Source organism: Metarhizium acridum (assembly GCF_019434415.1).
Source record: "Metarhizium acridum strain ARSEF 324 chromosome Unknown scaffold_574, whole genome shotgun sequence".
In the NCBI taxonomy this organism is placed as follows: Eukaryota; Fungi; Ascomycota; class Sordariomycetes; order Hypocreales; family Clavicipitaceae; genus Metarhizium; species Metarhizium acridum.
The window spans coordinates 1,555,382-1,567,076 of record NW_027094044.1 but is presented as its reverse complement, the minus strand read 5'-3'; the positions used below and the strand labels follow the sequence as shown (position 1 = coordinate 1,567,076).

General features: G+C 50.1%; 1 protein-coding gene across 2 annotated transcripts; it reads left to right on the top strand.

The window, feature by feature from the left end:
• The first annotated feature begins 8,978 nt into the window (after positions 1 to 8,978).
• Positions 8,979 to 11,042, top strand: J3458_020874 (uncharacterized protein). 2 transcript variants are annotated; one of them, XM_007814804.2, is made up of 2 exons: positions 8,979 to 9,826; positions 9,902 to 11,042. In XM_007814804.2, the coding sequence occupies exons 1-2, from the start codon at positions 9,598 to 9,600 to the stop codon at positions 10,651 to 10,653; spliced, it is 981 nt and encodes a 326-aa protein (XP_007812995.2). In that variant the 5' UTR covers positions 8,979 to 9,597; the 3' UTR covers positions 10,654 to 11,042. The 2 variants fall into 2 exon arrangements, with proteins under 2 accessions (XP_007812995.2, XP_065972916.1); XM_066122287.1 differs by lacking the exon at positions 8,979 to 9,826 and having other exon boundaries at positions 9,838 to 11,042.
• The last annotated feature ends 653 nt before the right edge of the window (positions 11,043 to 11,695 follow it).

Below are 11,695 nucleotides of genomic sequence, written 5' to 3'. Positions count from 1 at the left end.
GGCTGCGATTAGCCCTGGCGGTTTTGCTGTTTCTGGTAATCCCAAGTCGGCTGAGCCTGTCGGCCCATTTGTGCAGCATGCATAGCGATTCGAAGGCTGGGAAGCCTTCTCTTTGCGTTTCGGGTTTCACGGCTGATCTGGCAGGGCGTTTTTCACGACCGACTCTGAGGTATTGACGGAAGAATTGGCGCTAGACTGAAACAGGCAGCCAAGGCGCACTTTTCTTTTTCCAACGTTTCTGGTTGGCGGGCACCTACCGCTAGCATCATGGTCGGATGAATATCAGCTTCGACTTCTTATGGGAACAGGTTGATTTCTCCTGCCATGTCAAGCATAAAGACGGCGGTGAGTTTCCTCTTTTTATTTCCCTTTTTTTTATCTCAGCTATAATGCTAGTGGATTGGAATGTTTATTTAAGCCCAAGCGCCCCTGCCCCTTGTGAAAACAACATTCAGCTTTTGATAACCAATCTGATGACGACTAGAAAGCAAGCATACTAGGAGAATTAAGGACGCCTTGCTACAACAAGTCAACTCCTTTACAAAAAAGTCCTGTCCCGTTGTTTATCTCTCAGCTTTCAAGGATATTCAATATCGAGGTCGTCGATTATTACACCAGTCCTGAGAGCCTGGCTGGTTAACTTACAAACCTAGTAAAACATGTCTATCATTCGACAAGAGCTCCCAAAGTATTAATTCCCTACTGCCTTTCTACATTTTAAGCTTGCAAATGGGTCGCCATAGCTTCAGCTCATCCCATTGACATGTTAACAATATACAGGACGTCTAACAGTAAGAATGCTCAGAAACCACCGGTCTTGCCCAGGATGATGGTGACCATAAACACATCATATCAATCAGACCCAACGCACTATCCCGTACCAAAGACTTCACGGCCAAGTGTTTGATATGACACTTGTCAGCGTTATTTGATTCTTCGAATCTGATCTGATGGAGCCTGTATCCCACCAGTCGCACACGGGCGACGGGGGTCTGTAGTTGCCGGAACTCTATTTAACGGCATTTGAGGGCTGTTCGAGGCAATATTGAGGGGATCCTCACCTTATGCGGTCAACCTATCGCGCACTTAAGCAAGGCACCATTCCGTTTGGCAAGATCCGGGGCGGATGCGCCTTGCGGCTTTGCGGCCTTGCGGAGTAAATCTTCCGATTCTCCATCCATAATGCGACAGTGTCTAAACTCTGACTCGAAGCTTGAAAAGCGAATTCTTTTCAAAACATCTGCCCATTCCCCGAAAGTTGGTGTTACTAAGAGCGGCGGTAGCACTTTTAAAGCATTCAGTGGCCACATTCGTTCTGAGACAACAGTCTCAGAGTTTCCAAACTTCGCCCGGCCCAAACTCCGAGTCATTTGCAAATGACGAGCACCAACAGCATCATGGAAGATCGCCTTGAGAATCCTCCTGCAGGAAATGCTCTAAAGGGCATCACCCAGACGCTGTCAAAAGGGGGGGTGTCTCAACCAAGCTTTTTTGTTGCATATTTAAGCTCAAGTTGGTTTAGCTCAAGAAGTCAGCTTCCCCCACAACTTTGATATATCTGTGCGTCTTCGAAGCGCTGCTGCAAGCGCACAAGCACTTCTGCTTCACCAATCGCCTTCTGCCTCGAAACACGTATGGCCTTGCCATGTCAAGCCGGTACTAGCCAGCGGGACCGGGATGACATGCACGACGCCACAGTTGCCCGCGCTTTAGTATTCCAACACAAGCTTGACTGATAGGGCATGTGGCGCGGCATACATAGTTATCTTGCAGCAACTCGAAGGGGAAATTTTCCCGGGCGGCTGCCATGTGATATTTCAGGCCTGCGCCCAAAAGTGATTTTCAGGACCCCGGCTGCGTCTGCTTCTGCGTCTGCTGCAGGGCTCTTAATACGGTCAATCCCGCGGTGCTGTGGATGCCGAATCCTGGTCTGGACCGGCAGCACTCTGACGGGCGCTTCGTTCCGTAGCGAATCATTCATGGTTCATGCTGCACAAGCAGATTTTCTGGAGTGGAGTGAACGTGGCCAGTGGGGGAGCAAAAAGCAACGTCGTAAGGTGGGTGTCCTGTTGCCTTGAGATGCGGTCCATGCCGATCAAGTTCCACCAGGGTTCGTAGGCCTTGCGTATTGGGTGTTGGTTAATTTCCAGAGCAGCTTTAAGAGAACGTGTTTTTTTTTTTTGTGGAGAGCGTAGTCTTGAAGCCTCGCAAGTCATTGTAGGGACTTGCTTGGAAAATTCCATGCAGCCGGGAATCCGTGACGAAGCTGACGACCCAACTTTCCAAGTATCGAGTTCAAGCGCGCCAGTTCGACCAGTGCACAAATAGCAGGCCGCCAGGTCCGACCTGCGTTTTTCTTTATTGGTTTGTCAGGGAAGATCGACCCAACCGATGCAAGTCTCATGGTAGTGGCATCTTCACACAGGACGCGCCTGTTCTTATTTGCCAGGCCCTACCCCCTTGCTGTGGTTATTTTACAGGCTGCTGACCAGATTCCTGGGAATCGCCTCAACAGAACCAGGAAAATCGCGTAGTAACAATCAGTGGTCGCTTTGTACAGAGAAAACGACCGTGTGTGTGGGTAGCGATGTATTTAATCCAGGAAGCAAGCAGACGTGAGAAATGAAACTTGCTCGAGGAGGTTCATTTGCTATGGTGACATTCGTACCATTGTGGGCATCTCGATCTCACCGAGGTCCAACTACCTAGGTACTTTTGAAGATTCCACAAGGTACTGCTTGAAGAGAGGTCAAGTTGAGATTACCAATATCGAGCGGTTGTGTGTCATTTACTTCTGGAATATTGGACCATGTAGTGCATGGCATGGCTAGACATGCTTCTGCAATATGAAACAGGTCAGAGCAAAATTTTTTCGCATATTCCACGGCGTGAATCTTGCTTTAAATCCCATGGCACATCCATCTTGGCGTTTTGTTTTGGAAAGTATCTACAGTTAGTTGTAGTTAAGCTCGACGCACTTTGATTAGAGGTAGGGGAGTAATTGGCGCATGCACCTGTCATTGACTGCTAAAGGGATCGTGAAGAGGTGTTCGACATCGAACCATGCCTTCGAGATCGAGATGGGGTGCCAACATCAACCCGGCAGCATGTCTCCTGTTGAGTGACAGCAGTGCATGCTATGCTGTTTGAATAGCGATACCGTGTGTAAATGAGGACCAGTTAGCCCACCAGAAAGCATTATACTGGGCGCGGCTGGAATGACGATAAGGAATTCAGAAACTGACATGGAAGCTGCCCTCTCCGGTGTCAGTCCTGGAGTGTGATCCTAGTCTGATGCTTGTCAGCGGCGGCAGAACTGAAGCATGCCATTATCTACAATCCCAAGTTACGGAGGAGTTGGGTTGGCGTCTGGTGTGCTTTTAGGAGACATGATACATAAATGTCACCCGGAAGAGTTTATCGCATCAGCCTGTTGCCGAACCGAGCTGCCGGTTGAAGATCCCAGGATATGCGCTTGTCGGGCTGTGGAGATATAAATTTTTCACAGCGGGTCGGCAAAGGGGATGCAGTATTTCACATATCGATGCTGATGCGGCAACTTTTTTTCCCCTTACAGAATTTTTGGCAGAATATCTCGCAGTCGCCTGTGTTTGAGGGCTTGGGACAAGGGACGGGTTGCGGTGTGTAAACTGACGATGATGCTGCACCATGGTCCGCGGGGCGCCAACAACTGTCGGACATGGATCGCCACAGATCACTGCAGGGTCGATCGCGAGGTCACATTCTGCCGCCTGATTGGGATGTTGTATTGTTTGTGGCAGTTGCAGCGCCCAAAAGTCCCGTTCACTAAACCGGTCAGTTTCACGACCGTATTACACTGCGAATGGCTGCAAAATGACAAGATGGGTGGGAGAGTACCAAACTTCGATAACCGACACCCATTCGGCGAACCACAACTTGCTACCTGGGAAGAGGCGACAGTATCTTACAGGTCAAACCACTGGTCGAGGAACAACGCTGTGCACACATCAAATACAACGCAATTTAACAGCTCTGGGATCTTCGGCGCAGTTCCCTGGCATCGACTCTCCGGCGACGTAAATTGCTCATGGATGCCATCCAGATTGAGCAGACGCTATCGGCCCCTGCGATTGCACGTAATATTATAGCTGTTCTTTGCAACGACAGGCAATGCACTTCTTAACCCCCCTGTGCTGCGGAGTTTTCGGAAACGATCTGACCAGCATTTTCGGAGACCTGGGTGCTGGTGTCGTGAAGAGTAGTAACAAGTCGGGGACTTCCACCACAATATTAATAACACTTTTGGGCGCTAGCAGGGGCATCACCGCTGCATGGCTGGTTGTGTTTAGCTCTCCACCTGTCGCGTGGGTTGGCATGGTAGATCCTTGCCTAGATCACGACTGGAAGCGAGGCGGAATGATGCACAGCCTCCCGTCATCACTTCAGGCTGTCTGTGCCATTCATAGAGGACGCCGACATGGTATCTGTTTCCTTCTCCTCGGCTCCTAGGGCCGGAACAAGCAGTCTAACCGAACGAACTTTCGGCCTCTTCCTGTGGTCTTCTCCGTGATGAGTGACGCACTCGAACAGGCGTCATTGGGTGACTGGCTCTGACAGCTTTAACTGCCTTTGATGGGGGGGTGAGGTTCGATCAGCTTCGACCCTAGTGGCTCGAAAGGAGTGGTGGTAGGTAGGTGCTCATACCATCACCCAAAGGCAATTAGCAAACCGTATTCTGAGTACATTGGGATATTCAAGTAGCCCAATGAATGTATGCCCTGGATTGACACTGAAATAACAGCTTACTTGGCTGGCTGGGAAAAAAACATACAGTAAAAGTGCTACGCTTGGCGTCGAGTTACCCCCGTACCCTACAGCAAAAGGCCAAGAGAATCACTTTGTAAAGCTCAAGCAACTTGAGCAGAGTAAGAAATCTTTCGGAATCAAGCTGGTCGTGCATTTATTTGGAAAAAGTAGCAGTTCTTTGCTTCGGAAACGGACTTCATTCCCAAAAGTCCTTTTGTTTTCTGGAACTTTGGGAAGTCTTAGCGGGAGTTTGGTTAGTGGATGTCATGGGTATCCCTCAGGAATGATCCTAGCAGGCATTGAACCGCACAGGCCCTGGGGGTCCTATGTTGAGCAATGGTTGGTTCCCAAGTTTATCTGGAGAGGCATCTTGAGCAGGTTCCGTTGCATGATGCCGACCAAATGTTGGTGTCGACTCGGCCAAATGCATGCTATTCAATGCGTAGCTTGGGTTACATCCTGAGCTTCCTGAAATAGCATGAGACGAGTGGCGACGTTGAAGACAAGGTAGATTGCAGGCAGCATTCACCAGTTGCCACTTGCCACTCTTCCAACAAAGAGACATAACAAAACGAAGATGAGATGCAAGTGAATGTCCAGGGAGGATGCTGCTTCTGCGGCCTGCCACACCGAGCTTTCATGCTGGGTCATTGATGGTCGCGGCTTCCCGGTCGGTTGGATTGTACTGCCTGCCACCCTGCGTCGGCCTGCCAGGCACCAAGGTTATTGTCCAGACTCCAGATGGGCAAACATTGATGGTTCAATGTTGCGTGCACATGCTCGGCCTGCCAAACCTGTACCCCATTTCAGCTCTGTATTGTAAAGGCCATTTCTCACCCCATGCGAAGCCACAACTGCGACCAGCAATACTACCTAGGTACTTGGACCTACCAAGTATGTGCCTTACACACCTGGGCGCCTCCCCAGGCAGGTGGTTAATATGCCTGATTTCAACAAACAATGCGCTGTTCAGCAGGTTGGGCGGGCTAAGAAGATGCCCAGAGCCCCCCCTCCCCGGACCGCGAGATGGCTGTCTTATGCCGTGCACAAAGTCAACAGTTCTCCAAGACAATCAACTAGCTTACCACGTCGGGAGCTTGGGGTATATTAAAATTGAACTTTATCTCGATGCTGAACGGGAATACATAACTACATTGGACTACTAGGTAACCAAGTCGGCCAGGGTCCAGTATCGATCAACCAATCATGCCTTGTCTAATATCGAGCAGGTGAACATACACGCGGTTTAGCGACGAAGGCTCAACTATCTGATTGATACACGCACGTTTCCAGTCCACACAACAAAGCGCCATGCACGCGCTAGCTATACTGAACCATGGGGAGAATCATCATTTGTGTCGAACTAACGCTCCAGACAACAGTTGCTATATACTATACCCCTAACCCTCTGCGGTTCACAATTCTGGAAGCCACCCCGACATCACACTCCACCTTGGAGGGATGGAATCACAAGGCCACCCACCAATCGCGATGCCGTTCTCCCACTAATGCATCAGGTAACTTAGGATTACTGGCCGATGGCCGACATCCCGCTCACCCAGCGGAAACCCAGAGTTTGGCCCGGAACAACCAGCACACGAGCTTTGCTACGTAGCATGGTGCAATATGGACTTGTTGGCGCCAAAGTTCCCCGAAAAGCGAAGTTCATACCAGTCCAGGTACTCCTTGTCATCATACTATAAGCCGTTTGACCGTGGGACTGTGGCTGACGCCTACCGCACCGTATGGCTTGTACGAGCACATCGCGACGACATCTGTCTAGCCAACTTGCGCGGACAGGCGGGGTGCCTCTTTTTATATCATTATCCCGCCATGACAGATTTAAGGTGCGGAATTTGATATCGGCAGATGGCTGCCGCTGAAAGAGCACAGACCTGCGGATCTCTATGTTGATTTGGGGAAGACCAACCAACGTCGCTACCACATGTAGGATTTTTCAACCGAGGACACAAGAATTTAGAGGTGCCAGGTTTTAGCGCTCTGGATCTCAGGCGCTGGAAATCTCGCCAACTAGTCAATGGAAGAGATGTGTTGACTCAGGTTCCCGAGAAATCAACCCACAGTTCGTCTCTTATTGTTTTAATAAGGTATTCACAGAGATGCGAACATTTGCCAGTATAAATCTGGTCTCGATATGCTTGTACACAGTGTGGCGCGATTACCGGACACTATATTGTACAGCCATGGGCCCCGTCCTAGCTCGGAGCGGATCACCAGTTTAGGGTAAAGAGGTGACGGAACAAATCGAGGATATTCCATATAACAAGTTGTTAACCGCCCAGTCTTGCTAACAAGGAATACCTCTTGCTCGACGAGAAGACCTTGCGTGACCATTTCAGACGGGCTTGATGCTCACCCATTGTGGTGGAAATTTCCACCACACAAACCCATTGAAGAGAATGTTTGACTGTCGACAGTTTCAATTTATGCCACCGCAGACCCGGCAGAATGCATTTTCCACGCCGGATGTGGGATTTGCTTCTTCTACTCCGTAGTTCAACGGTAGTTGATGCGGCAAATGGGCAACATGGACAGTCACGGAAATTGCCTATTCCTTGTTATGCTACTGATCCTTCCGGTCCAGCTCAGCCTTCACACTAAACTAAGCGTCGCATAACAAGTTGAAGCGAATCAAGGCATATGGGAAAGTATCAGTAGGCGTCGAGCATCGTTATTTCAAAGATGCACTTATGTACAAGGACTGGATTACGTGCTATGGGTCTTAATTTACATGACCACCGTGGCCATGACCTTGTCCTAATAAATTAACCGGCAGCCTAGGTGCAGGGGGTTCATCCACACAACAGCTGGGGCTTCATGGCTTGGGATATTGTTTGCCTCAAGTTTTTGGTTGCAGAAACACAAATTGGAAGAGAGACTGACATGTTCCTAGATATTTGGTACAACAACGAGTCAGTCCGCTGAACTCTGACTGTGCTGCAAACTTGAAAGGCTCGAAGACGATTGAGCCGGCTTTAGCGCAGCATCCTAGAATGGCAATTCTCAGCACGCCTGGAATTGCAGCGTCAAGGGGAAGACTTCTGACAGCCAGTGGCGTCAGTATTAGCCGGTGGAGCGTGTTGGGATGCGGCTACTCCGTACTCGGTGCTGAGTTGGGGGCAACGGAGTACATTTGACCCTTGTTTCTCAAGTCAGGCTCTGGAATCACTGCTGCGGGACAGGGGGCGCTCTAGGGACACGCAGGGCTGCAGTTTGTCAAACTATCGCCGTAGCAGGTTGTGAGAACAATCAAGCTTTTACTGCGCAAGAGATGCTTCCTCTGTAGGGCGGACCATCGCATAGCTCTACAGGCGTCGTGGTGGCGGGAGGAATAATTTCTGGAAGAAATGCTTTGGTCGTGGTACTTGAAATGGCGAATGATGAATGGGCAAGTTGCAGTCTGCGCATGCAATGGTTTGTCTCTCAAGGTGAAAACCTAAACCCAGCGTACCAGACTTGTCGACTGACACGGATTAGATGTCATCAAGCGGCCAGACGTGTCAATGGTCCAACATGTTCGGTTCGAAATGCAAAGACACAATCACCAAGACGATGAGGGTTTTTGATGTTGCCGGATACTTTCTCGGCCGACGAATTTTTCTCTCAGCTAGATGACGTGCCGCCTGCTTGCTGCCCAACTTATGATGTCTTGCCTCATACTGGCCGCACCTTGGCAAGAATCCGAAACACTCCCGCAATCCGATGATGGTTCTCTTCAATGCACCGCATAGCCAAAATACAGATCGAAACAAACCAAACGCAACTCGCAACACTGCTAAAGTGCCCCCAACATGGCTAAGCCTGTATTGGCTTGTGAGGTCAGCATACCATGCCCGGCATAAGATCAGCTTGACCATCCGGCCGCACAGGGCCTTGATCCACGACCCCTACGCTGGTAGATCGTCTCGAGTTCCTCCAGCCCACGCATTAAGCCTATCCACCTTCACCGTTTGACCATTAACGGACCCCAGTGACACTCAATGGAGCCTGCAGTTGCCACCAACTACGATCCCAATCCGCGGCAACAGGAGCGGCGCCAGAGAGCCTTGTGACGCGCCCAGATGGTTGCCACACTCCCCCCCCCTTTTTCACCCCCTCCATCTAGCCGGCCCGCGGTATTAACTATTCACCCCCTCCCCCCCATGACAACCACGCGCTTGGTCTAACAAGCCTGGGACTCTATCAGTGTTGGGAACTTGTGATAGGCACAATGGCTCGTTACTCCGGCCTTCTCATCCAGTTTCCGGTCACCTCACCACCCCACCTCCTGAGCCTCTTCCAAAAGATGAATGTCACGGACTTTTTCGTCCCAGGTTTCTCTTCAGGTTCTGGACAGCTCGTTTAGCTAGAATCGACCCACTGGCAATTTGTGACAGATATGCTTGCAGTTTAAGACCCCAGTGATCCGGGATCGATTAGTGGCATGACCCCCAGATCTGATTTACATTGCTCCCGATTCATCAAGTTGGTGTATTAATTTGGTGTTGTGCGGGACTAGGACAGACTTACTTATACCAGGTTCATCCCCATCCAGCCGTATCGTCGGAACCGCCATCTGAACAACTTACTCGCCAACATCCGCATCGAGGATTCTTTCACAAATCAACAAGCTATCAAAAAGCAGTCCCTCCCCGATCTCAAGTCTATTTCCTATACTTGGAGACAATCTTCTCGTTCCTTTCCACGCAACTGAGGACAATATCACACGTAACCACTGATATCCATCGACGTGACCCCCGCCACTTTACACAAGCCCTTCGTTAAACTACAACATCGAGTCAACAACTCATGTACCAGTCATCGTCTTGTAAAATGGCTATACACTCAATAGCACGTCATCATTCCTTACTACAAACTGAACTTTACCGCTATGCGCCTCAGCCACCCCCATCACCGCCAATGGAGGAAACTAAATGCTCGTTGCCTTCTATTTCTAAGCTCTTGGGGATTGCTGACGCCGGATCCCCGACCAGTATTGCATCCCCGGAATCTACTTCCGAGTCACCTCTCACTGAAGGTATGAATGAGCTTGAAGATAAAACTACAGAATTCTAAGATATCCAATCAAGAGACTAATGATCTGATCGAGCAGTTCCTCGAAGACAAGAGACTCCATTTGCCAACCACGAAAGCTGTGTAAACTCTAGCTATGCGCAGCATCTTTCTCAGTCAAACGGCTTTCCGCCCACTCCTCCTCTAGGCTCTGACGCCTCTTTTGATAATCACAGCTCCCCGATCACCAAACCATCAAGGCATTTCTCCACTGGATCGTTCTCCGGGGGGAAATACCTGGAAGCAACGCCACCACCGATGGAGAGCGATGCACGACGATTTCAACTACCGCAGCAAACGGTGACTGGGAGCCAAGGGCATACTCAGCCCGCTATTTCTCAACAGAATCTCCCCCTGGGGGCATTCCCTAGCCTGTCGACAGTAGGGGGTTACTATCACTCGGCACTCCCATCCGGTGCGGCTCCGCATCCTCAAATTTCGAACCTCTACTACCAGCAACCATTGCCACAAACGTTTCCGCCCATGACGCTTCCTATCGCATATGCTCCGTCATCTGGCAGCAACCCTTGGCAGCATCATCACTACCTCAGCCCCGTCCACGGCATGTCCTACACTCAAAGCCAAGATCGATACATCTGCCCCACGTGCAGCAAGGCGTTCAGTCGTCCTAGCAGCCTTCGCATACACAGTCACTCTCACACGGGGGAGAAGCCGTTTAAATGTCCCCACGCAGGCTGTGGTAAGGCTTTCAGTGTCCGCAGCAACATGAAACGACACGAACGTGGGTGTCACAATTTCAACATCAACTCAGGTCGACAACCGCTGAGGTAGACGAGATCAAGTTGTGGATAGCGGGACCAGGTTTTCCCTCGTGCTACCGCGCGATTAATTTGTATCTTACTTTGTCGTCCACCGGATGTTCTGGCTTCACAGCGCTGGTGTTTGGGATCTAGCGGCAATATCTGCACAAGGGTTATGATGCAAAACGAGCTTTTTGGGTGTTTGCACAAGTTGTGTGGGATGGATTTGGTAAGGAGGCGAGAAATCAAGATGGTTTTGGTCAACGGCGAGGCGTTTTACAGGTCAGACATGGAACGGGCTTTCAAGCTTGGAAGCGGTGGATCTATCAGGACGTTCGGGGGGAGTCTGTCTACGACGACAAGGTGTACATTAAGAGACTCTTGGAAATTATGCACCTTGCCCTGCCTCTTTGATTTTCTCACCACCATATCTCGCGAGTTATGCACCATGTGTGACGTCTGCTTCCAAATATCTCGCCTAGATATGCGCTTCATAAGAACTTAGTGCTGTGGCCGTGTAAAATTTTCCATGGCCAAATGACATCCACAGAATACGGCAGTCATTTCCGAGATTCTATTATAGGATCTACGGCTGTGTTATTGAAGAACCTGGCTATAATGCTGTTCCTGCTTCTTAATACACAAGGGACTCCCGTCTAGTGTGCGCGACTAAGCAAGCTTCAGCCCGGTGCCTTATTAGTTGAATCGTAGGACGACATAGCAATCATACTTCAACGTGGCACCGACACAGAATTGCTTGGCTCGTGTCGGAGCAGGTTACAAGGCAGCCTCGGTGGGGCAAAAAAAAAAAAAAAGCCGTTGGTCACAGCTGGTCTACTCTGTGTAGCTAGAGCCGGTTGAAAACTAGTTGGCCGACAGCACATCCGCGCGTTAAAAGACTGTGCTGCAAAAATAAACTAGATTGGGCGGGGATGGGGGTCCCTAGAGAAGCTTCAAAATTGATATATATTACGTAGATGAGAAAAGACAAGTCGGAGCGGGGAGGGGACCGCAAGGAGGCAAACAGTTTATTGAGATGAAAATCGAAAAAATCCCCACGGCCTTCCGGGGCG